We start from the raw sequence: 25,816 nt of genomic DNA, 5'->3' as shown, positions 1-25,816 counted from the left end.
CACACATTACTTTTTGCTTTTCAATTTTGATATTTGCCCTTTGCAAGAACATTAAACATAAACCTCCTGAGTATAATTTTACAAAACAACTTAGAGATAAGTATTTTCAATGGTTAGGAATTGTGCTAAACACAAATGATGACATTTAAGCTCCATAGAACATATGGGAAATGTGCTCTTCCGTATGAAGCAGTCGTTGCCGTGTGAGCCCTAACAACATTCCTGTAGAATATAATTTGTTCAAGCAAGCTTTCTCTCCTCCCAGTGCCAAAGAAATTTCCAAGGTTCTCTTCTTGCCAGCAGCACTTACTTGAGACCAAAACAACATTCATTCTCAGTTTTTATTTATTCTTTCTCTGCAAAAGACTTGAATGTCCTTTACTTTCAGGAAATTGAAAAGAGAACTAATGAGTGAATATCCAATAACTGGTAAGATGTTTAGATTTGTATAAAGCCATTAAATATTAATGAAAACATTAAGAGAGGCTTTATGTTACTGTTAATTGATCGATGTTTTCCTACAGCAAGTCAAGAAAAAACTACAATCCTTACAGATAACCTGTCCCTCACTCAATAAACTAAAGAGAGATCAATTTATTGAAATAGGAATACTCTGTATCAGTATGATGAAGCATTCGGAGGGACCAAATAAGTCAAGAATTACAGGTATGAAAAGATTGGGCTTTAGATCACCAACGTTTTCCAATTCCTATTTCCATATTACTTAATCAAGGCAGTAAATGGTTCTTGAACTTGCATTAGAATCATTTAGAGGCCTTCTTAAACCAGAGATTAGCAGGCCCTACCCCAAGCATTTCTGATTCAGAAGGTCTCTGATGAGATATGAGAATATGGATTTCTAACAAATTCCCAAGTGATTCTGATGCTGCTGGTTCAGGGACCACACTTTGAGAACCACTGATTTAGAGCTTCGTGCAATCTAGGGAGCACCATTTGTCTACAAATCTGTCAGTTTCTAAGCATTTAAAACATATAGCAGTAAGAAACAGAAATCATGACTTCAGATAAATTGGAGACATTTAGAAGAAATCATCTTTGTGCTATGAGATTCTCTGCTTTAACTGTTTACAATAGCCAGGACACGGAAGCAACCTAGATGCCCATCAGCAGACGAATGGATATGAAAGCTGTGGTACATATACACAATGGAATATTACTCAGTTATTAAAAATAATGCATTTGAATCAGTTCTAATGAGGTGGATGAAACTGGAGCCTACTATACATAGCGAAGTAAGTCAGAAAGAAAAATACCAATACAGTATCTTAATGCATATACATGGAATTTAGAAAGATGGTAATGATGACCCTATATGCGAGACAGCAACAGAGACACAGATGTAAAGAACAGACTTTTGAACTCTGTGGGAGAAGGTGAGGGTGGGATGATTTGAGAGAATAGCATTGAAACATGTATATTATCATAGTGAAATAGATCGCCAGTCCAGGTTTGATGCCTGAGACAGGGTGCTCAGGGCTGGTGCACTGGGATAACCCAGAGGGATGAGATGGGGAGGGAGGGTCAGGATGGGGAACACATGTACACCCATGGCTGATTCATGTGAATGTATGGCAAAAACCACCACAATATTGTAATTAGCCTCCAATTAAAATAAATTTTAAAAAATTCTTTGCTTTATAGAATTTTTTGCCATTTAAGAAAAATATCGAGTCTTTCAGTGAATTTGAGTTACAAAATTCCAATCTACAAGCAACTTTGGGAAATTTATATTGATTGCATAAAGGGAGGTACTTATATACTCTAAATACCAGGGAGGGGGGTTGAAAACAAACACTAATTGAATTTCTTTTAAACAGAAAATGCTAATTTAAAAAGCTTATGTAGTTGACAGTGGGACAGGAAGTTTCGTCTTGTTTATTAGGGCAAAGGAAGGCCGTGGAGCTCATGCGGTGAGTGCTCTGCAGTGAACATCGATCAGTCCCCACCCAGCTTCAGTGCTCCCCTTTCCCGAACATCATCCCAGCTGTCACCTCAGTATCCACCCTTCCTCGTTCCTTGAATGTGATCGCCTTAAGACAACGAGCACCCTCCTTCCTTAACAGGGTAGCTGGTTAAACAGTGTGCATGTGACTTAAACCACTCCAAACTGAACGAAAATCAAGACTCTGGCTATGAATGTTAAGAAAAGATTTCTGTCTCTTTCTCTCCCTCCCTCCCCTTTCTATTTCTTACTCTTTCCATAGCCTCAAGGACAACAGCCACTCTGTGACTATAACAGAAGTTGGCCATAGGATGAAGCTCAGATCAGGGAAGGCAGGGATGAGAGACGAAAAGAAATTTTGTCCTTGATTTTGAGCCCCTTGATCAAACCAACCTTGTATTCTCTCTCACCTCTGGGCTTTATGGTTACATGGGTCAATAATATACTGTCTTACTTAACTAGTTTTCTGTATCCTAACTGAAACAATCTCCAAGTTTTAACTTTCTAAGTGTCTTTGCTGTTTACATTTTGCTGGTAAAGTACTTAGCAATGACTGACACAATAAATATTATTTATAGTAAATAACTAACATTTGTATAGCACTTCCAAGATTTCAAAGGAAACTAATCTGGTCACAATGATTGTATCTTATGGCATTGTCATCCCTCTTACAACAAAAGACATGCTGTGGGATAAATCAGGTCTGCTACCCATTTTTGTAAACAAGGTGTTATTTTAACACAGCCACACACATTTCTTTACAAATTATCTATAGCTTCTTTTACACTGCAACAGAAGAACTGAGTAGTTGCAATAAAGACCACATGGCTGGCAAAGCCCAAAATATTTACTATCTGGACCTTGACAAAAAGAATCTTCTGTTTTATGAAATGGAAGACCAGAAGTTTACAAGGCAAGTCAGAGGCAGACCTAGGACTTGGTGCTCATGTCTCCTAAGGCAGTGCCTTTTCCTGGGTATGAGAGATGCCAGGATTCGAAAGTGCTTATGGGCAGAGGCAACCTTGGGAGCAATGTGGTCCGTCCTCCCCTGTGGTCTTAGAAGGAATTTTCTCCCTTCCTATCCCTTGCCCTGTGGTTCTTCTACAAGGAGTTCTCTGTTCAGAGCCTCCCCAGATCAGGACCACTGCACGGCACAACTTCAGGGGCACCATTTTCCTGACAGACATCATGAACACACTGTATAATCCAAGTCCCTTGTGTTACACATGGATGGTTGTCTTGGAAATCTGTGACTGTGGCTCCATAGCTGACAAAATGCCTGGGACTGACCAGAAGGGAGTAAAAGAGCCCAAACAGCAAGCTGATCAGAGATGGAATGGCTGCCTTGAGGGTGGTTGTGAGCTTCCTGACTTGAACAGCGTGTAAACACAGGGTGCGAATCAGGCAGAAGAGATTCAGACATCACATGGACAGCTGCACTAGTTTACGGAGAAGGTCTCACCCAATCCTCAGAGTCTATGTTTAAGAAAAGAATGGAGAGAAACCAAGCTGCAAATAACCAAAGATAAATAAAATTTCCTTAAGATTCCCTGAAAGAGGGGAGGCTCCCACCTTTCTTCAGCATGGAAAAAAAAAAAAAGTCCCCAAAGAACCAACATTTTCCATCTAACAAAAATTAAAGCCAGCATTACCATCTTAAGAACTAATAAATGGTCCAAAAAATAAGTGCATTCACTCGTGAAGAGTTCCCACACAGCCTCTTGCTGCTTTCTCAAGTCTAATTGATTAGTAGGAAGTTTCTGATGCATTTCCATGACTTCACTCCAGGTCTTATCCTGTATGTGGGAGAAAAAGAGAGAACAAAATGTTTCCACCTCGATGGGCTGACCTGTTGTCCTTTCTTGGACTTGTAGTGCAGCAGAAACAAGCAATCCCTCAAATCATGATTTCCCATTGCGAGCCCCAGGCACCCCTCTGGATGCAAGTGAAAACCTTTGAAAGTGTTAGTTGCTCAGTCCTGTCTGACCTTTTGGGACCCCATGGACTGCAGTCTACCAGGTTCCTATGACCATGGAATTCTCCAACTGGAGTGGGGAGGCATTCCCTTCTTCAGGGGATCTTTTCAACTCAGGGGTTGATCTTCCTGACCCAGGGATGGAACCTGGGTCTCCTGCATTGCAGGCAGATTCTTTACTGTCTGAGTCACCAGGAAGCCCACCCCTCTGGGTAGAGGCACCCAAACCACAGTTCTTTCTGCATGACTTTGGGGTATCAATTCCTCCCATGCATGGGATGGACACGTTATTTACAGTTTAAAAAGAATCCCAAACCCAGAACTGGGAAATCTGATCCAGGTTCCACGAGTAACACTTGCTGAAATTAACTACTAAAGAATCATGAAATGAGAGTTTAAAGAGACCATTAGAAATTGTTTTATAAAAACCAGCTTATTTTTCAAATGAGGAAATGAAGGCCTACTGAGGAGAAGAGTTGTAACAACTATTAACACTTGTACAGGACTTCGTACAAGAGTACAAAGTACTCTCATGTCCATCACTTTATTTAAGATAAAATGACATTCCCAAGGTTTCAGTGTGCTTTAGAGAGAGCAGACCTCCTTCCACCCTGGTCTGGGCTTCTCTCCTGCACTTTGCTATTATTATGAAAAACACAATAATCTGACATCTTATAATACTGACGAAAATAAAAAAAGAAGCCACACAGAAAACAAATCAGGAGATACCTTCAGGGTGTGGAACTCATAGTCCCTGAAGTCTGTAATCTTCAAAGAGGACAGGCAGTCTTCCAGATCAGATATAAGCTTGTGCTTGTCTTTGCCCTGCTAAGAGATTGTAAGAACAGGATTTTCAAACTTGAATTCTTTTAATGATACACCTCTAGTAGCCTCAGCATCTTTGTTTCATGGTCCCACATGCAGGAGATCAGGCTGCACATTTTGTCTATGAATCACTAATAGGTGAAAAGCCATTTCTGAGCGAGTCTGACCCACAGGAGTTCAGAATGTCAGACAGGCTGGTGAACATGGCTGATACAAACCTCTCATTTTACTAATTTAAAAAAAAAAAAAAAGCCGGAGCCATAAAAACAGATCGATTTCTGTCTAGTGCGCACCCTGCAAAAGCCAGGCCTTCACAGTCTAACTTTTCTGATGGACTTTACCATCAGAAGGGACCCTGGAGATCTTAGTTCAACCCCTCATTTAGCAGATGACTAAATAAAGTCCAGAGTGTTAAAGGAACTTCCCAATACAGTAATTCTCAGCTGGAGAATACCAGGATCTGCTAGGAACTCTCGTTTCCTTAGAGTGGAACATCTACTTATTTTTGTTATAATTTTTATTTTTAAATAATATTAGTCAAAAGAATCAGGTTCAAAGGTGATATATGGTTGCTATAGAAAACTTGAGAAACAAAACTACAAAGAAAATCAAAATTACCTGTAATCTCCACTGGCTCCCCACACCCCCAGGTATCTACTGAAAACATTTTTCTTATTGTATTTATAATTAATTTTTAATGGTATCACATTCATATATCCTTTTGAAACTTACTCTATTGTGACTTTTTAATTTTTCTGACTCATTCACTATTCTCTTGCAACATCATGAATTACTCATTTTAAGAGTTCATTTTAGCAACTAAACCAGGAAGAAGCTATCAAATAATAATGTGAGGCTTTTTAAAGTCAACTTGGCTGACTTTCAGATGAACGTTTATCACAAACGACATTTTAACTTGCTGTATTGCTTCAGGGTTCATGATGCTAGCTTGGATCTAAGTGGTTTGGTGGGCATCATTCAACTTCAGGTAAAGGAGCCAGAGAAGGAAGGCTTATCTGCTATTGTGGGGATGTAGCTCCCTGTGTCAGAAAGGCAACCCTGTAACAATTTCACAAAGTGCTAAAGGCCATGGCTGAATTCTCTGCTAGGGTTATGGCACCAAAAAAAGAAACTTATTAGAGACTTATTAACGTCATAGTAGCAGAGAAATCTTGGAGCTGGCTGGGGACCTCCTATAGCAATTGGGACATGTACCTTTCGTTGATGTCTGAAACCATAGTTGACTGCATGTTGTGGAATTTAAAAATGAGCAGTCAGTTGGAAAATACGGAAGCAGAGGCAATGGAAGATGGACTGGACATGGGGAAAGTGGGCGCCAGCCCTCTACCTTGAAGAACACTCACTGTGGCTAAGGATCTGACCAACCTCCTGACCAAAGTGCTTGGTGGATATGATAGTGAGAAGGGAAGGGACAGTCCTCTCAAAGGAAATGCTAACTTTAGAGTTACAGACCCACTGCTGAAAGCTGTGCTCCTTCCGCTATGGTGGCACTGGCTTCTGGTGGAGAGGCAATGAGAAGATGTTAAGGGTATTTGAGAGAATATAGAAGAGAAAGAAAATAAGTCAAGGTTAATCCTCAGGGCTCGAATTTAATAACTAAGAGGTGGGGGGACTTTCAAGATGGCGGAGGAATAAGATGGGGAGATCAACCTCCTCCCCACAAATACATCAAAAATACATCTGCAAGTGGATCAGCTCATACAGAATACGTTCTGAATGCTAGCAGAAGATCCTTGACTTCCAAAAAGGAAAGCCAATCTTCTCAGAATGAGGTAGGGCAAAAGATAAAGATTTTAAAAAAAAAAAAGATTTTGGGATGGGGACCAGCACTCTGGGGAGGGAACTGTGAAGGAGGAAAAGTTCCAGGACATTCAGAAATCTCCTCACAGGTGAGGACAAGGGGGAGTTTGGGAACCTCAGAGGGGAACAAAGCAACAGGTGCTCAGAAGGCAAACAGAGAGAATTCACCACAGAGTTCGTTGCCAAACAGCACTTCCCAGCTGAGGAGTGGCTTGCACTCATGCCCACTGTTGTGAGTGGGGGCTGGGTGCGCAGGCTTCAGGAGCAGGACCCCAGGAAGAGCACCAGTGTTGACTGCTCTGAAGATATTCTGAGAAGGCTAGTAAGATACAGCTGAGGGAGTCCAGGGAAAAGACTGGGCCTCTCAGAGAGGCAAGAGATCGTTGCAGCAGGGAGCCTCTAACTCCCTGCATTGGCGGATCACAGGAACTCACCTTCAAAAATGCCATAGGTGCGATGAGCAACAGCTGTGAATTGCCCATCCCCAGAGGCAGATATATACAGAACTGTACAAAAAAGGTCTTAATGACCCAGATAACCATGATGGTGTGATCACTCCCCTACAGTCAGATATCTTAGAGTGTGAAGTCAAATGGGCCTTGGGAAGAATTACCATGAAAAAAGACAGTGGAAGTGATGGAATTTCAACTGGGCTATTTCAAATCCTAAAAGAAGATGCTGTTAAAGTGCTGTGCTCAATATGCCACAAATTTGGGAAACTCGGCAATGGCCAAAGGACTGGAAAAGATCACTCTTCATTCCAATCTCAAAGAAGGGCAATGCCAAAGAATGTTCAAACTGCCACACAATTGCACTCATTTCACTTGCAAGGTAATGCTCAAAATCCTTCAGGCTAGACTTCAACAATACGTGAACCAAGACCTTCCAGAAGTACAACCTGGATTTAGAAAAGGCAGAGGAATCAGAGATCAATTTACCAACATTTGTTGGATCATAGAAAAAGCAAAGGAATTCCAAAAATACATCTACTTCTGCTTCATTGACTACTACAGCCTTTGATTGTGTAGATTACAACAAACCATGGAAAAGTCTTAGAGATGTAAATACCAGACCATCTAATCTGCCTCCTGAGAAACTTGCATGCAGGACCGGAAGCAACAGTTAGAACTAGACATGGTTATTTAGCTTATAAATAAGAGTACATCATGCAAAATGCCAGGCTGGATGAAGCTCAAGCTGGAATAAAGACTGCTGGGAGAAATACCAACAACCTCAGATATGCAGATGATACCACTCTAATGGCAGAAACTGAAGAGGAACTCAAGAACCTCTTGATGAGGGTAAAAGAGGAGAGTGAAAAACTGGCTTGAAATTCAACATTCAAAAAACTAACATAATGGCATCCAGTCCCATCATTTCATGGCAAATAGATGAGGAAACAATGGAAACAGTGACAGACAGGTCTTGGGCTTCAATATTACTGCAGATGGTGACCGCAACCATGAAATTAAAACACGCTTGCTCCTTGGAAGAAAAGTTATGATAAATCTAGACAGCATATTCAAAAGCAGAGACATCACTTGGCTGACACAAGTCCACATGGTCAAAGCTATGGTTTTTCTAGTACTCATATATGGATGTGAGAGTTGGACCATAAAGAAGGCTGAGCACCCAAGAATTGATGCTTTTGGACTGTGATGTTGGAGAAGACACTTGAAAGTCCCTTGGACAGCAAGGAGATCCAGCCAGCCAATCCTACTGAAAATCAACCCTGAATATTCATTGGAAGGACTGATGCTGAAGCTTCAATACTTTGTCTACCTGATGTGAAAAGCCGTCTCACTGGAAAAGACCCTGATGCTGGGAAAGATTGAGGACAAAGAGGAGAAGGGGGTGACAGAGGATGAGATGGTTAGATGGCACTACTGACTCAATGAACATGAGTTTGAGCTAACTTTGGGAGACAGTGAAGGACAGGAAAGCCTTGTGTGCTGCAGTTAATGGTGGCAAAGAGTCGGACACAACTTAGTGACTGAAGAAGAGATAGATATGCCTGGCCAAAGCTACCACCTAAGCCAGTGAGCACTAGTGGCAGAACTAGATGCAACTGCAGTTTATGATTCCAGAGTGGGGAATGCAAGCCAACTGGCCACTGCCAAAGCCACGGAGAAGGCCTGAGGTAGGGGACAAAATACTGCTACTGCAGTCCCAACTCTAGAAGGAGCAGCTATCATCAGGCTGTGAGCAGGCACAGGTTACAACCCATACCTCCCTGGGAGCCCATGCAATTAGCTCTACTGAGAGACCCAAGACTTGGGCCAATCCCCTGGGATAGTGCACGACCCACATCAGACTGTGGAAACTTCCCATAGGCCTTGGCTGCAGCAGGCACTCCCCATCTGAGGCTTCCAAAGCCCTTCTTCTTCCCAGCCTGACTGAGCAAGTGAGTCTTAATGAGCTGCTACTTCTGCCCCCTCTGGTCTGTGTGGGGAAGACACTTGAGGGTGGCCTACAAACAGAGGTGGGCCCCAAACCAAAGTGGAGCACCAGGGGCTGTGTGAATAAAGAGGAGGATGGGAATTCACTCCTGTATCCGTAAGTGCAGCAGATTAAATCTCTGCAATTAGCCTGAGACTCTAGACTTTGGGGGAAACTGTGGATTTGGGGAACAAGCGAGAGTAAGGCCAGATCTGAGTCTGGGCTGACCCCACAGCATCCACAGCAGGTTCAGAGACTTTCCCAGAAATACTGGAGGACTTTCTGAGCAGGCAGACTGGTGCACACCATGTGGAGAGGACAATGGAGGACTCAGGAGGACATTATTCTTATACCACTCTCTCCGTTTGTATTGTAATGTTCTTTATTATTCCTTTAATTTTTACTTTTTAACTTACTTTTTCCTTTTTAAAAAACACCTTATTTTTAAATAAACCTACTTTACTTTTTTCCTATTTTTCCAATACTCTTTAGTTATACTGCATTTCCCCCCCATATTTTTTATTTTGTCTTTTTGCTAGTCTAGTTTTTAGTATTCATTTTCATTTATGGATTTCTTTATTGGCTTGACTGCTCTCTTTGTCTTTGATATCTGTTTTTACTCTTTTTTCTCTATTCTCTTTACAAGTCTGTGAGTTTCTTTGGGTGTTCTTGTTTGGTAAGTGTTGCTTTCACCAACTGTCTTGGAGTTTTGTCTTCTGTGTGGTCTGTGAAGTCTTGGTGCTACAGTAAGAGGTCATGCTTGAATCTCCAAGTTGGAAGACTCAATTCCAGGACTTTGGACCACCAGAGAATCCCCAACTCCATGAGACATTATTTGGCAAGAGTTCTCCCAAAGGCCTTTATCTCAACACTAAGACCTGGCCCCACCCAAAAGCCAGTAAGCTTCAGTGCCAGACGCCTCATGCCAACTCTCCAGCAAAATAGGAACATAACCCTGCCCATTAGCAGACAGGCTGCCGAAAGCCACACCACGCTCAGAGACACCCCAAACACACTGCTGGACAAAACACAGCCCTTCAGAGAGACAAGGTTCAGTTCCATCCACCAGATGACAGGTACAAGTCCCCTCAATCAGGAGGCCTTCACAAGGCACTGGTCCAATACCACCCACGGGGGGCAGGTTCCACAGGCAGGAACTATGCCCTTCCAGCCTGCAGAAAGGAGGCTCCAAACACAGCAAACTACATGAAATAAGAAGACAGAGAAACATGCAGCAGATGAAGGAACATGGTAAAAACCCACAAGACCAAACAAATGAAGAGGAAATAGGCTGTCTACCTGAAAAGGAATTCAGAGTAATGATAGTAAAGATGACCCAAAATCTTGAAAATAAAATGGAGGCACAGATAAATAGAATGAAGGCATTCTATTTATGATCAAGAAGATATGAGAAATGTTTAACAAGGACCTTCAATGAGAAGAACAATAAGAAAGTCTTCTTAAGGGAACAATGCAAAGAGGTGAAAACAACAGAATGGGAAAGACTGGAGATCTCCTCAAGAAATCAGAGATACCGAGGGAACATTTCATGCAAAGATGGGCACAATACAGGACAGAAATGGGATGGAACTAACAGAAGCAGAAGATATTAAGAAGGGCCAAGAATACACAGAGGAACCATACAAAAAAAGGTCTTAATGACCTGTATAACCACAACGGTGTTAGAGCCAGACATTACTTACATGACTCACTTAGAGCCAGTCAGTCTAGAGTGTGAAGTGAAGTAGGCTTTAGGAAGCATTACTAGAAACAAAGCTAGTGGAGGTAACTGAATTCCAGCTGAGTTATTTCAAATACTAAAAGATGATGCTATTTCAAGTGCTACACTCAATACGCCAGCAAATTTGGAAAACTCAGCAGTGGCCATAGGTCTGGAAAAGGTCAGTGTTCATTCCAATTTCAAAGAAGACAATGTCAAAGCATGTTCAAACTACTGCACAATTGCGCTTATTCCACATGCTAGTAAGGTGCTGCTCAAAATCCTTCAAGCTAGGCTTCAACAGTATGTGAACTGAGAATTTCCAGATATACAAGCGGGATTTAGAAAAGGCATAAGAATCAGATATCAAATTGCCAACATTCACCGGATCATAGAAAAAGCAAGGGACTTTCAGAAAAACATCTACTTCTGCTTTATTAACTATGCCACAGCCTTTGACTATGTGGATCACAACAAACTGTGGAAAATTCTGAAAGAGATGGGAATACCAGACCACCTGACCTGCCTCCTGAGAAATCTGTATGCAGGCCAAGAAGCAACAGTTAGAACTGGACATGGAGCAACAGCCTGGTTCTAAATTGGGAAAGGAGTATGTCAAGGCTGTATATTGTCACTCTGTTTATTTAACTTCTATGCAGAGTACATCATGCAAAATGCCAGGCTGGATGAAGCTCAAGTTGAAAGCAAGATTGCTGGGAGAAATATCAACAACCTCAGATAAGCAGATGACACTACCCTAATAAGCAGAAAGAGAAGAGGAACTCAAGAACCCCTTGATGAAACTGGAAGAGGAGAGTGAAAAAGTTTGGCTTAAAACTCAACATTCAAAAAACTAAGATCGTGGCATCCTGTCCCATCACTTCATGGCAAATGGATGGGGAAACAGTGAAAGCAGTGACAGACTTTATTTTCTTGGGCTCCAAAATCACTGCAGATGGTGACTGCAGCCATGAAATTAAAAGATGTTTGCTCCTTGGAAGGAAAGCTATGACAAACCTAGACAGCATATTAAAAAGCAGAGACATTACTTTTTCAACAAAGATTGGTATGGTCAAAGCTATGGTTTTTCCAATAGTCATGTATGGATGTGAGAGTTGGACCATAAAGAAGGCTGAGTGATGAAGATGCTTTCGAACTGTGGTGTTGGAGAAGACTCTTGAGAGTCCCTTGGATTGCAAGGAGATCAAACAAGTCCATGATAAAGGAAATCAGTGCTAAATGTTCATTGGAAGGACTGATCCTGAAGCTGAAGTTCCAATACTTTGCCACCTGATGGGAAGAAGTGACTAATCAGAAAAGACCCTGATGCTGGGAAAGATTGAAGGCAGGAGGAGAAGGGGACAAGAGAGGATGAGATGGTTGGATGGCATCATTGACTCAATGGACATGAGTTTAAGCAAGCTCTGGGAGAAGGTGAAAGACAGGGAAGCCTGGCCTGCTGCAGTCCACGGGGTCACAAAGAGTCAGACAAGACTGAGCAAATGAACAACAACAGAAGAAGAAGAGGAAAACAAAGGGTCTGAGAAAATATTTGAGGAGACTATAGTTGGAAACTTCCCTAACATGGGAAAGGAAGCAGCCACCCAAGTCCAGGAAGTCCCATACAGAATGAACTCAAATAGAAATATGCCAAGACATATTAATCACAGCAATGATAGTTAAACACAAAGAAAAAACGTCAAAAGCAGCAAGGTAAAAGCAAAAAATAACATATAAGGGGATCCCCACAAGGCTAACAGCTGATCTTGCAACAGAAATTCTGCAGGTCATAAGGGAATGGCAGGATATACTGAAAATGATGAGAGGAAAAAAATGTACAACCAAGATTACTGTATCCAGCAAGATCTCATTCAGTTTTGAAGGAAAAATCAAAAGCTTTACAGATAAGCAAAAGAGAATTCAGCACCACCAAATTAGCTTTAGAGCAAATCTTAAAGGAGCTTCTGTAGACAGGAAACACAAGAGAAACAAAAAGCCTATTAAAAAAAACACCCAAAACAGAAAAGTAAAAGGTAACAGGATCATACATATTAATAATTACCTTAAACGAAAATGGACTAAATGCTTCAACCAAAAGATAAAGACTTGCTGAATGGATACAAGAACTAGACCCCAATATATTCTCTCTACAAGGGACCTAATTTAGACCTAGGGACACATACAGACTGAAGGTGAGGGATTGGAAAAAGGTATTCCCTGCAAAGAAAAATCAAAAGAAAAAGGGAGTAGCAATACTCCTCAGATAAAATAGACTTCAAAATAAAGACCATTATAAGAGATAGGAAGGATACTACATAATGATCAAGGGATCAGTTGAATAAGACATAAAAATTATAAATATATATGTACCCAACATAGAGCACCTCAATACATAAGGCAAATGCTAACAATTATTAAAGGGGAAATCGACAGTAACAAAATAGTAGTGGGGGACTTTAACACCCACTCACACCAATGAACAGATCATCCAGAGAGAAAATTAATAAGGAAACATAAGCTTTACATGATATGTTGGACCAGTTGGACCTAATTGGTATCTACAGGGCATTTCAATCCAAAACAGTAGATTTCACTTTTTTCCCAAGTACACATGGAACAGTCTCCAGGATAGATCATATCCTGTGTCATAAATAAAGCCTTGGTAAATTAAAAAAAACTGGAATCATTTCAAGCATCTTTTCTGACCACAATGCTGTAAGGCTGTGTTTACCAACTACAGGGGAAAAAAACAAACAAACTAAAAAACACAAACATATGGAGGCCAAACAATACGCTTTTGAATAAACAAGAGGTCACTGAAGAAATCAAAGAGGAACGACAAAGTGAAAACATGACAACTCAAGACCTATGGGATGCAGCAAAAGCAATGCTAAGTGGGAAGTTTGCAGCAATACAAGCCTACCTCAAGAAACAAGAGAAACATCAAATAAACAATGTAATCTTACACCTAACCCAATACAAAAAGAACAACCCACCCCCAGAGTTAGTAGAAGAAAGATTTTTAGAAACACATGACAGTGAAAACATGATAACCCCAAACCTACGGGATGCAGTAAAAGCAGTGCTAAGAGGGGAGTTTACAGCAATACAAGTCTACCTCAAGAAACAAGAGAAACACCAAAAAAAAAAAAAAAAAAAATCTAACCTTACATCTAAAGTAACTAGAAAGAGAACAAAGCTCCCAAAGTTAGTAGAAGTAAAGAAATCATAAAGATCAGAGCAGAAATAAGTGAAAAAGAAATGAAAGAGACAAAAGCAAAGATCAATAAAACTAAAGCTGGTTCTTTAAGAAGACAAAAATAATCGACAAACTATCAGCCAGACTCATCAAAAAAAAAGAAGACTCAAATCAATAAAACTGGAAATAAAAAAGGAGAAGTTACAACAGACAATACAAAGATACAGAGGATCATAAGAGCAACTATATGAAATAAAATGGACAACCTGGTAGAAATGGACAAATTCTTAGAAAAGTATAATCTAACAAAACTAGGCCAGGAAAAAATAAAAAATATGAACAGATGAATCACAAGCATGGAAATAGAAATGGTGATTAAAAATTTTCCAACAAACAAAAGCCCAGGACCAGATGGCTTCACAGGTGAATTCTGCCAAAAGTTAGAGAAGAGGTAACACCTATCTTGCTCAAACTCTTCCAGAAAATTGCAGAGGAAGGAAGATTCCCAAACTCAATTCTATGAGGCCACCTTTACCCTCATACCAAAACCAGACAACAATAACACAAAAAAAGAAAATTATATGCCAATATCACTGGTGAACAAGATGCAAAAATCCTCAACAAAATTCTAACAAACAGAATCCAACAACACATTAAAAGGATTATGCATCATGATCAAGTGGGCTTTACCCCAGAGATGCAAGGATTCTTCAACATATGCAAATCAATCAATGTGATACACCATACTAACAAACTGAAAGGTAAAAACCATATGATCATCTCAATAGATGCAGAGAAATCTTTTGATAAAATTCAACACTTATTGTTCAAAATTCAAAATTTTTATTATTTATGATAAAAACTCTCCAGAAAGTAGGCACAGAAGGAACATACCTCAACATAATAAAGGCCATATACAACAAACCCACAGAAAACATTATTCTCAGTGGTGAAAAACTGATAGCATTAACTCTAAGAACAGGAACAAGACAAGGGTGCCCGTTCTAACCATTACTATTCAACATAGTTTTGGAAGTCCTCTCCTAGCCACAGCATCCAAAGAAAAGGAAAGAAAAGGAATGCAGAATGGAAATAAAAAGTAAAACTCTCACTGTTTTCAAATAACATGATATTTAATCTTTATACATAGAAAGCCCTAAAGATGCCATGAGAAACTTATTAGAGCTAATCAATGAATATAGTAAAGCTGCAGGATATAAAATTAATACACAGAAATCCTCTGCATTCCTATACACTATGAAAAATCAGAAAGAGAAATTAAGGAAACAAGCCCATTCAACATTGTAATAAAAAGAGTAAAATATCTAGGAAAAAACCTATTTAAAGAGACAAAAGACCTCTATTTCAGAGAACTATAATACACTGATGAAAGAAATTAAACATGACACAGATGGAAAAATACACCATGCTCTTGGATTGGAAGAATCAATATTGTAAAGATGACTATACTATCCAAAGCAATGTACGGATTCAATGCAATCATTTTCAAACTACCAATGGTGTTTTTCACAGAACTAGAATAATAAATTTCAGTCTATAAGGAAACATGAAAGACCCTGAATAGCTAAAGCAACCTTGAGAAGGAAAAAACAGAACAAGAGGAATCAATCTTCCTGGCTTCAGACTATACTATGAAGCTACAGTCATCAAGACAGTATGGTACTGGCACAAAAACAGAAATATAGACCAATGGAACAAGATAGACAGCCCAGAGATAAACCCATGTACCTATGGGCACCTTATCTTTGACTAAAGAGGCAAGAATATATAATGGGGCAAAGATAGCCTTTTTAATAAGTGGTGCTGGGAAGACTGGACATATGTAAAAGAATGAAAACAGAACACTTCCTAACACCTTACACAAAAATAAACTGAAAATGGATTAAGGACTTAAATATAAGGCTAGAAACTATAAAGCTCTTAGAGGAAAACTTAGGCAGTACACGTAAATCACAGCAAGATTCTATTTGACCTACCTCCTAGAGTAACGGAAATAAAAACAAAAACAAACAAATGGAACCTAATGAAACTTAAACGCTTTTGCACAGCAAGGGAAACAATAGACAAGATTAAAAGACAACCCTGAAGATGACAGAAGGAAATGGCAACCCACTCCAGTATTCTCATCTGGGAATCCCACGGACAGAAGGGCCTGGCAGGCTACGACCAATGGGGTCAGCAAGATTTGCACACGACTGAGCACTAGAGAACTCAGAATGGGAGAAAATAATGGTATATGAAACAACTGACAAAGGATTAATCTCCAAAATATATAAGCAGCTCATACAGTGCAATATCAGAAAAGAAAAAAAAACCCAGCCCAATCAAAAACAGGCAGAAGACCTTAACAGACATTTCTCCAAAGAAGACATACAGATGGCCAATAAACACATGAAGACACTGAATATCACTAATTACTAGAGAAATTCAAATCAAAACTACAATGATGTATCACCTCACACCAATCAGAAAGGCCATCATCCAAAAACCTACCAACAGTAAATGCTAGAAATGATGTGCAAGAAAAGGGAACCCTCTTGCACTGTTTGGTGGGAAAGTAAATTGATACAGCCACTATATGTAACAGTATGGGAGATTTCATACTGATGTATGGAGAACAGCATAGAAATTTCTTAAAAAACTAGGAATAAAACTACCATATGACCCAGCAATCCCACTACTGGGCACATACTCTGAGAACACCATAACTGAAAAAGACACATGTATCCTAAAGTTCATAGCAGCACTATTTACAACAGGTAGGGCAGAGAAGCAACCTAGATGTCCACTGACAGATGAATGGATAAAGAAGATGTGGTTCATATACACAATGGAATATTACTCAGTCATAAAAGGAAACAAATTTGAGTCAGTTCTAGTGAGATGGATGAACCTAGAGCCTGTCATACAGAGTGAAGTCAGAAAGAAAAAAAAAATATCGTATATTAACACATGCATGGAATCTAGAAAAATGGTATCGATGAACCTATTGGCGGGGCAGAATGGAGATGCAGATATAGATAATTGACTTCTGGACATAGTGGGGGAAGGAGAGAGTGGAACAAATGGAGTGGGTTTATCTCTGGGCTGTCTATCTTGTTCCATTGGTCTATATTTCTGTTTTTGTGCCAGTACCATATATACACTACCATGTACCTAATAGGTACCATACATTAATAGGTACCTGGTGAGAAGCTGTTACATAACACAGGTTACCCAGCTAGATGGTCTGTGATGATCTTGAGGGGTGGGATCAGAGGAGGGGATGGAGGCTTAAGAGGAAGGAGGTATATGCGCAATTATGACTGATTAGCATTGTACTACAGAAACCATCACAACATCGTAAAGCAATTTTCCTCCAATTAAAAAATACCTAAGAGGTAGGTGGGATGAAAGTTTGTAGTAGACACTGGTGATATGGAACTGGAATAAACTGGTATATAGTCAGCCCTCAGTATCCTAGGGGGACTGGTTCTAGGACCTCTTCAGATACCAAAATGTACAGATGCTAAAGTCCCTTATATAAAAAGTATTTTCATATAGTCTACACATATCTTCTCATATACTTTAAATCATCTCTAAAGTGAAAGTCACTCAGTTGTGTCTGACTCTTTCTGACCCCATGGACTACACAGTCCATGGAATTCTCCAGGCCAGAATACTGGAGAGGGTAACCTTTCCCTTCTCCAGGGGATCTTCCCAACCCAGGGATCAAATCCAGGTCTCCTGCATTGCAGGCAGATTCTTTACCAACTGAGCTATAAGGGAAGCCCACTAGACTACTTATACCTAACACAATGTAAATAGTATGTATACTGTTGTTGCTGCATGGCAAATTCAAGTTTTGCTTTTTGGAAATTTCTGGAGTATTTTTTCAAATATATTTTATTTGCAGTTGGCTGAATTCAAGGATACAGAACCTACAGACACAGAGGGTTGACTGTATGTGAATATGTGGACTTCCTAGTGGTTGACTTGAATTGGTGAGGAGAGACAGGATCTTTGAGAGCTGTGAAGATGAGGAGGAAGGAGGAGTACCCAGGTCTGGTTATAGACCCCACAGATGGAGCAGCAACTTGGTATGGGGGCTAAAACAGATTCAGAGCAGTGCTGCCCGGGGCTGCTGAGACATATCCCCACTGTCACTTATGAGCTGTGCGATCTCAGGCAAGCTATTCAAACCTCTCTGAACCTCAGTTTCCCCATTTGCAAAATGGGGATGATAATGTTATCTACCTTGTTGGTTTGTTGTGAGAATTAATGAGCTATTGTTACTGATGGTTGGGAAGAAAGGAAGGAGAGAAGAAAGGAAGGTAATGAAAGGAAATATCTGTGATAGATTGGGGAAATACATTACAATATGGTAGTGTGTGATATTGATGTGGATTATCATTTACATAGATATGAACTGCTCAATAAAAAAGGCTAAAAAGATGGAGTAGACACTAAATTTTAAGGATACCAGACATTGTGTCCCTTTAAAAGTGGGCCTTTAAGAAATGAATTTCCCTCCATTACTGACTGAGAACATTTACTGAAACATTTTGTCATTTCACTGATTGTTCTTTGTGTATCTCCACCTCTGCCTATCCACCTCCAACATTATGCAAGCCATTTATCTAATTTTTTTCCAATTTACATGTCAGTCTGACCTTCTCAATTGTAAGCTGAGAATGAGCATCTTGGCATCTTACATACCTAGTCCAGCATTTGGCACATACAGTTATTCAGTACATGTGGAACAAATTACTTTATGGGAAAAAAACAGATGGATCATAAAAACTTGTAAGTATATCCCTTCCTTAGGTAAGTCTTCCCTTCTGAAAGCACAATCTAGCTTCCTGCTCTGGAGGAGCCCTCCGGAGAGCTGATGGGAGATGCCCCTTCCTCTCATCTTAGAGAAGGAAATGGCAACCCACTCCAGTATCCTTGCCCGGAGAATCCTATAGACAGAGGAGCCTGGTGGGCTACAGGCCATGGGGTCACAAAGAGTCGGACATGACTGCATGCATGCTGAGACTCCAGACCTGACTGACAACTGACTCTGCTTCCATTTAAATAAGCAAGGATCCCAGGAGAGGCGGCACCATAGGCCCTGCCTCAAACCTGCCAGGAAAACAGTCATATCATGTCCCTAAAGAGGGGCAAAATAAGAATGACTGGTGAGCAACAGCCCTGGTGACAAATTTTAGTTTTACTAACAGTTTATGATTTTCAATTTGTGATGTTTAGACTGTGTCCCTATGGACTGAATGTTTCTGTTCCCCTAAAATTCATATATTTAAAGCCCAAACCCCTCAGTGTTATTTGCAGGTGAAACTGTTGGGAGGTAATCAGGTTTAGATGAGGTCATGACGGTAGAGCCCTCATGATGACATTAGTATCCTTATAAGAAAAGGAAGAGACAACAGAGGTCTCTCTCCACATGTGAAGACACGGTGGAGCAGGCCATCTGGAAGCCAGGAAAAGATCTCTCACCAGAACCCAACCATGTGGCACTCCGATCTGGGACTTCCCAGCCTCCAGAGATGTGAGAAATAAATATTAGCAGTTTCAGCCACCTGGCCTGTGGTATTTTATGGCAGCCCAATGTGACTAAAACACTCACACAAACTTTTTCCCCTTGAAAAAATGTGAAAGTCACTCATATACTTGATTATGAGAACAAGTAATGTTCCAAACCCTGGTCACAAATGATACTCTCAAAAATATGGCCAATACTGATTTTTTGCAGATGTACCCAGTGCTGGGATACACTTCAGATGCATTACTTATTTGTCACAACCACCCTATGAGGCTAGTACTATAACCATCTGCTTTTTTTTTTTCTTCTTTCTTAAACAGGGAAGGACTTGGAGCTGAGGGAAATGAATTCATTTGGCCAAGGTCACAGAGCAATAAGTGGAGCAGCTGGGATTGAAATCTCAGAAAGCCTTTAACTTAGCTATGGTACTTAAAAAAAAAATCAAGGCATGTGCATCCATAGAACCTCCAAGGTAGATGTCAGCAACTGATGGCAAACTGACTGGAGAGTCCATGTGAGCAGATTTTTCTTTTGTTTTTTTGACACAAGGAGGTGCAGTAACTACTCATCAGACCCTCCTGGTGCTGCTGGCTGTGGTGTGTAGGTGTCGTGGGGTGAACAGTCAGTTCCTCTCCTTCCTCCTCACTCCAGGACTGAGGAACCCTCCTTCCCTCTGTCCTCAGCATGCTGGCAGGGAAGGTTTCACTGTGGCCAGCTCACGTCCTAGGCAGGAAAGAATTAGGCACCGCTGATTTTCAATTTATAACTCTTCAATAATTGAGGGCACCAGGAATTAAAGAAAATCCACTAGGATTAATCCAACTGGCATTCCCAGAAATAGAATGTATCTGTGGAATCTGTGTCTGTAATATCTCATTAATTTTTCAATGTCCCCAATGTGCTCGACTCTGACTGCAAACTGGGGCATACGCTTGTGCAAGTTTTCTCCATCAAGTGAGCTGTTTCCTACACTGTGTCAAGTTATAAATTTGGAGCTGTAAGGCATCACAATATTAGGACTGCTTTGTTTTCTTGCAGAGCTCATTAACCACTGGCAATTAGCACTGTATCACTGCACCAAGTGGCATCATTTGGCAAGTTCTGTATCCACTACTACAAACGTGATGATATAATTTAAACTTCCTGTGCCATCTGCTGTCACAAGAAGGTAAAGTATGATGAAGAGGCTTTTCAGACATTCCTTCATTTCCCAGCTACTGGAGGCTTAATTAAAACAAAAATGACAATTGCTCAACACTCACCACTCCTCTCTTGGAGAAGGGCCATCTTGGCTTTTTGGATTCTGGTGGGTGAAGAAATTAGAGAAGATGTGTTAGTACTTTGAGGAACTAGTGACAAATCAAGGCAGTGCTTTATAAAACCCGCTTTTCCAAAGGAGCCAAACAGAATTTTTCCTGCTTTAACTCTCCCTCTCTTGAGAATGCACAGAATGAATATTTGTATTTATGCAGCTGAGTGAATGAAACAATGCTGCAACTGAAAGGCTGGTGTTCTATTGCTACCTTCTGGTGATACTGTCCTGTTTCAGCCTCTTTTCCCCCTACCGTTCAAGGAGAAATCTATAAAATGCAATAAAATGCTGCATAATTAATTTTAGACAGAGTTATAGGACTTTGGGGGCTGAAAGGGCTTCATTCTAACACTGGAAACCACCCTAGCATATAATCCCCAGGTGTGGATGAATGCAGACTCCTGAAATAGGGGGACATCAACATATCACCAATCTTTAGATCAGGGGCTTATTGTCTCTACTGGATATCATCCACAGAGTCCTTAGGAGTTGCCTCAAATCGAGAAGTCATTCAGTAATCATTCTTTTGATGATCAGGAAGTAAAGAGATTAGACTGTGGATTCTTGATTTTTATGTCATTTTCATTAATTTTTAATTTTTAATGCAACCCAGAAAAAGCTGGGAATCATCTCTCAGGTTTAGGTGAGATGTTCTGATAATTCCACACACAAAATGGATGTCTTAAAGGTTTGTCTCTGTTTCTACTCATTCATCAGGAGATTCTGCATAATATTAATACTTCCATCAGATGAAAGCATTTACCAAAAAAGAGTGTGCTTGAGGGACTTTTCCCATTGGAACCCTGGAATCCAATCAATTACCTTGCTCATTCTGACCACCTTATTGATCTTTCTAAAGGGGAGATTAGGTGTAACCTCCCTTAGAGACAAATCTGCTTTACCACTCTCAGCCTTCAAACGTCTGGGGTTAAATTATGATGTCCAAATTGAACTGCGATAACTGGCATCTCTGGAGAAGCACCACATGAGACCATGGTTTGGGGACATGAGGACTCTATTCTAAACTCCTGGAGATGAGGGCATGGAGGGATATGGTGAAGAATGCTCCATATCTTTCATTATGTGGCATCTACTGTGATGCCAGGCACACCCGCCTAGCAAAGAACAAAGAATATCATGCAGCAATTGTGACCTTGTTCCTCAGCATAGTGGATCTCAACCTTTAGCTGACAAAAGAATCACCTGGGGGCTTATTAAAAAACATACTGCTGGGCCCCATTCCCAGAGTTTCTAGTTCAGAAGGTCTGGCATGGGACCCCAGAATTTTTCAGACAATGCTGAAACTCTTCATCTGACAAGTACTGATTTAGTTGTTACCCAGTTTAGAGCATGTGCAAAGCATTACAGAACATGGTCTAACTCTTAAGGCTACACTGTGGTTAGAACTAGCTTTAATGTCAAGGGGCCTGGCCTTGAGTCCCTTGAGTCCACTGAATCCCTTTTTGTGTGTTCATTTGGATGGTTGTATCCTATGAGACAGATGGTCACTTGGATTGTTGTGTTATCTAAAACAGTAGATGTGAAAGGGGTTTACAAAGACTGAAGGGCTATACGAATGTCATTTATACTTTATTCACTTACGGCTGAGTTGCTCACATAAGACTACGGCTGCCTGTACAACAGGTGGCTGGTGCAGGCTGGTCGAGGGCTCACTGGGCTAGCCAGCAGTCAAAACTCTGAATCCCGTTCCTCCGACACCAGCAGGCACCACGACCAGGTCACCCTTCCTTGCTGGGTCTCGCCTGGCACACACATGGGAATGAGGCAAGAGCTGGGTCGTTCCCCAAGGATGCTGCCACAGGTGGCCCTGCGCTTCAGGGGAATGCCTTGGAGGTGAGTCTTTGGGACTCACCCCATTTTCAAGCACTGAAACTCCATCTGGATCTGTTTTGTGGACTGGATTTCCAGGTAAGGACTCTTCTGTAAAAAAGGGCTCTGCTAAGAACAAAGCCAGTTTAAAAACTAACAGGGTGAATGATAATACTCAAGTCTCCTTTTAGCTCTGAATGGCTACCATTGGGACCATGGGAATGTGTCCCGAACACTGCAACTGTTCTTTTTTTCCACAACTGACTTCAAAATGCAGAAGATTCACCCTTAAGGCTGCCTCCCTCTAATCTGCTCTAACAGTAATCTGCTGTCACCACATCCTTTGTCTCCACGGGTACCACCCTCGTTGGAGACACTGGTGTGGGGCTGAAGGCCAGGAGCAGGGAGTGGATGACAGCAATGGTAGGGATGCTGCCCACCAGCCCAGACAGGGCATCCTGCTCCAGGAAGGTGACCATCACTTGGTGCACCTGCTCCAGGTCCTGGACATGAGGTATATTATTTGACAAGAGGACCTTTTGAGGAAGGTCCATAACTTATCCATCTCTCTAAGTGGGACGCCCAATTCAGTTGGTTCCCATAATTCACAGCTGATGCTTGTCCTAGTTGGTGAGATATCTAACTTGTTAGTGTGCATGTTCTTGTAGTCGTTAAATATTCTGTAAATATCCTCTGCTTATTATAACATCCATCCCATAGCGGGCATGTAATAAAAGTTGAACGGACAGGACCTGAATTCAGCAGCAGAAGTGGATGGCACAGGTAGTCCGCGGCTCCAGCTGACACCAGAAGGTCCCCGGGGAACACCTCAAGGCCAGGTAAGTTGAGCACCACAGAACTCCTCCTGTGCTCGTAGAACCTGTGTTCAGGAGATGGAAGGGGGGTGCTTATAGCTGACATGCGGGGAGTGGTATCACTCAGACCAACCCTGGGTACTCACAAGTGACTGCTGGCAGCTCAATTAATGCTGGCTTTCTTAGGAGGCCACTCCAGGCATGGAGGGCTGTGATGACCCACACACCCCATGTTTGACACCTTTTTGAGCCTTACTGACTGTTAATGGTTTTTGACTAATTCAAAGCAGAAGAGTTTACCTGGAAGTGTCAACACAAATATACCAGATGTGTTCTGACTCAGGAGGACACTAGGAGAAAGCCTTTAAACACAAGAGTCTTTGCAAGTTACTCATATGGCCTCAGAGGGAACAGGATGCATGTGTACCGCCACACACACCCCTAGATATCGGAGGCTCGTTGTTTAAAGGCAACACTTTTATTTTTCCCAGGGAAAAATGGCAACTGCTGTTGGAAAAGCTTAGCCAACAGGCCTATCTACCTTCTCTTTCTTCTACCCTATTTCACGAAACTTCCTGTCTGTCGATGTGCACAAAATAAATGGCTGACATCAGACACAGTGCGGAGTAGCCGCAAAATCACTAGGCGTATGATCAGTGATTTCTAAGCAACAAAAGGAGTAAGGAATGACAGCATTCAATTGTAGGGATTTTCACAGTTTCCGCATCAGAGCTGTTCAGATAGTCCTTCAGTCTATTCTGAGGATGAGGAAATGCAATTCCCTCTACTTACCAACCTATGTAATCTCTAAATTCCCTTTTTAATCAAATAGCTTAGCATTTCATTTACTTTATATACAGAGGAATTTTGTCTCCAACAAAAAGTATAGCTATGAATTTGCCTTGAATGTTTGGAGTCTGGGTCTGTCATGTTCCTTTGGATATGATTTGGGTTACTGCCACGCAGCTTTCCTCCTCCAACAAAGAGGCCTTGCCTGGAGCCCCTTGAGGCTCCCTAGGCCAGTCCCTCCTCTGATCCTTCCACTTTCCCACCTGCCTATAGCGTGAGTCCTCAATGCCTTGTAGCCAAGTGCCATGCTGCTGACTTTTTTGCAGGATTGATGCCCTTTCTGCCTGTACTTTCATCTCTTGTCTCATAACTGAATATTCTTGGGTCTCACGCTTTTCTTCCTATCAATATATCTGCTGTTGGGGTCCTGCTCATGTCCTATCAGGCCTAACATGCTGTTGACCAAAGCCCGGTATTAGAATAGCCAGTGGAATTTATTTTATTACCCATCCCCAAGTCCTAACTCTTGGCTTCTGATCCAGTAGGTCTGAAGGTGGACCTCTGCAACTGCGGTTTTAAATTGCTACAAAATCTATGAGGTAAGAATGCCTCAGATTTTGCAGACAGATGACAGAGGCATAAAAGAAAGTTAACTGTCAGTTATAAAAACCTGCTTCCTCTAAGAAGTCTCCTCTGATGCTCAAAGAAATATTTCTTCATATTTGTGTGCTGTCTGGCATCCCCTAGACCAGGTCCTCGACGGCTTCCATCTGTATTATTAACACAGTTGTCTCATCACTTTTATCTTCACCTTCTGCTCCATCATTTTGGTCCCATCCCACACCCAGTCACTAAATGTAACTTATCCAAAATATAAGTCTGGCCCTAGTCCCTCCTAGCTTCAGATAAACATGTTTTTAAATAATCCATACAAGCCTTCCATGAACTGGCCCAGTAACCTTCCTAATACTCTTTACTTTGCCATTTCTTCTCTAGGAATGGATTGTAATTTCCCACACAAAATGCTTCACATGTCAGTGACTTAACTAGGAATGCTTTGTACTCTCTCTGCCCTCTCCAAATGTCTAACTCCTATTCATCTCATGAGATTTAGGGCCATGGATTATCTAAGGAACTTGAAAGGAAATTACTTAGATAAAATCAGGCTCAGATTTATTCAATTAGCTGCATTTCCTAGGGTTTAAAAATTTATTTTGACTGGCCTCTCTCTGTTCCTTTTTTTTTTTAATTGGAAAATTTTAGAATAATGTTGCAGAACTGCTAGCTATCAAGCCAATGTGCCTGCCCTTGTCAAAACACTGCTTGTCAGGGGTGCCATGTGCCAAGTTAATGCACTGACAACCCCTGATTCCCTTGCAGCTAGCAGAGGCTATGTGACACAAATTTGGCCAGTGAGATTTAAACTGAAGTTTCAGGGTGTAGCTCTTGGGAAAATTTTTCAAAGGGGACAAAGGAGGCTAGATTCGCCCTTTTCCCTTATTGTTTTCATGAACATGGCTTGATACCTGAAAGTATACCAGTAATCTTACAAATGAAACAGCAGAACAGGAGAAAAGAAGGGG

General features: G+C 41.1%; 1 protein-coding gene across 1 annotated transcript in view; it reads right to left on the bottom strand.

Moving 5' to 3' along the window:
• The window catches only part of PLEKHG7 (pleckstrin homology and RhoGEF domain containing G7), an 86,261-nt gene that overhangs the window by 46,381 nt on the left and 14,064 nt on the right, over positions 1-25,816 (bottom strand). Inside the window, exons 3-6 of the mRNA XM_061133142.1 lie at positions 23,382-23,509; positions 20,750-20,790; positions 4,668-4,766; positions 3,616-3,759 (exon numbers count right to left, since the gene is read on the bottom strand). Of these exons, the coding sequence (XP_060989125.1) occupies positions 3,616-3,759; positions 4,668-4,766; positions 20,750-20,790; positions 23,382-23,509 (412 nt within the window). The remainder of the gene's footprint in view (positions 1-3,615; positions 3,760-4,667; positions 4,767-20,749; positions 20,791-23,381; positions 23,510-25,816) is intronic.

The sequence above is a fragment of the Dama dama genome, chromosome 3, assembly GCF_033118175.1.
Source record: "Dama dama isolate Ldn47 chromosome 3, ASM3311817v1, whole genome shotgun sequence".
Taxonomy (NCBI): Eukaryota; Metazoa; Chordata; class Mammalia; order Artiodactyla; family Cervidae; genus Dama; species Dama dama.
Note: the sequence above shows the minus strand (reverse complement) of the source record. Positions and strands in the feature narration are given on the sequence as shown.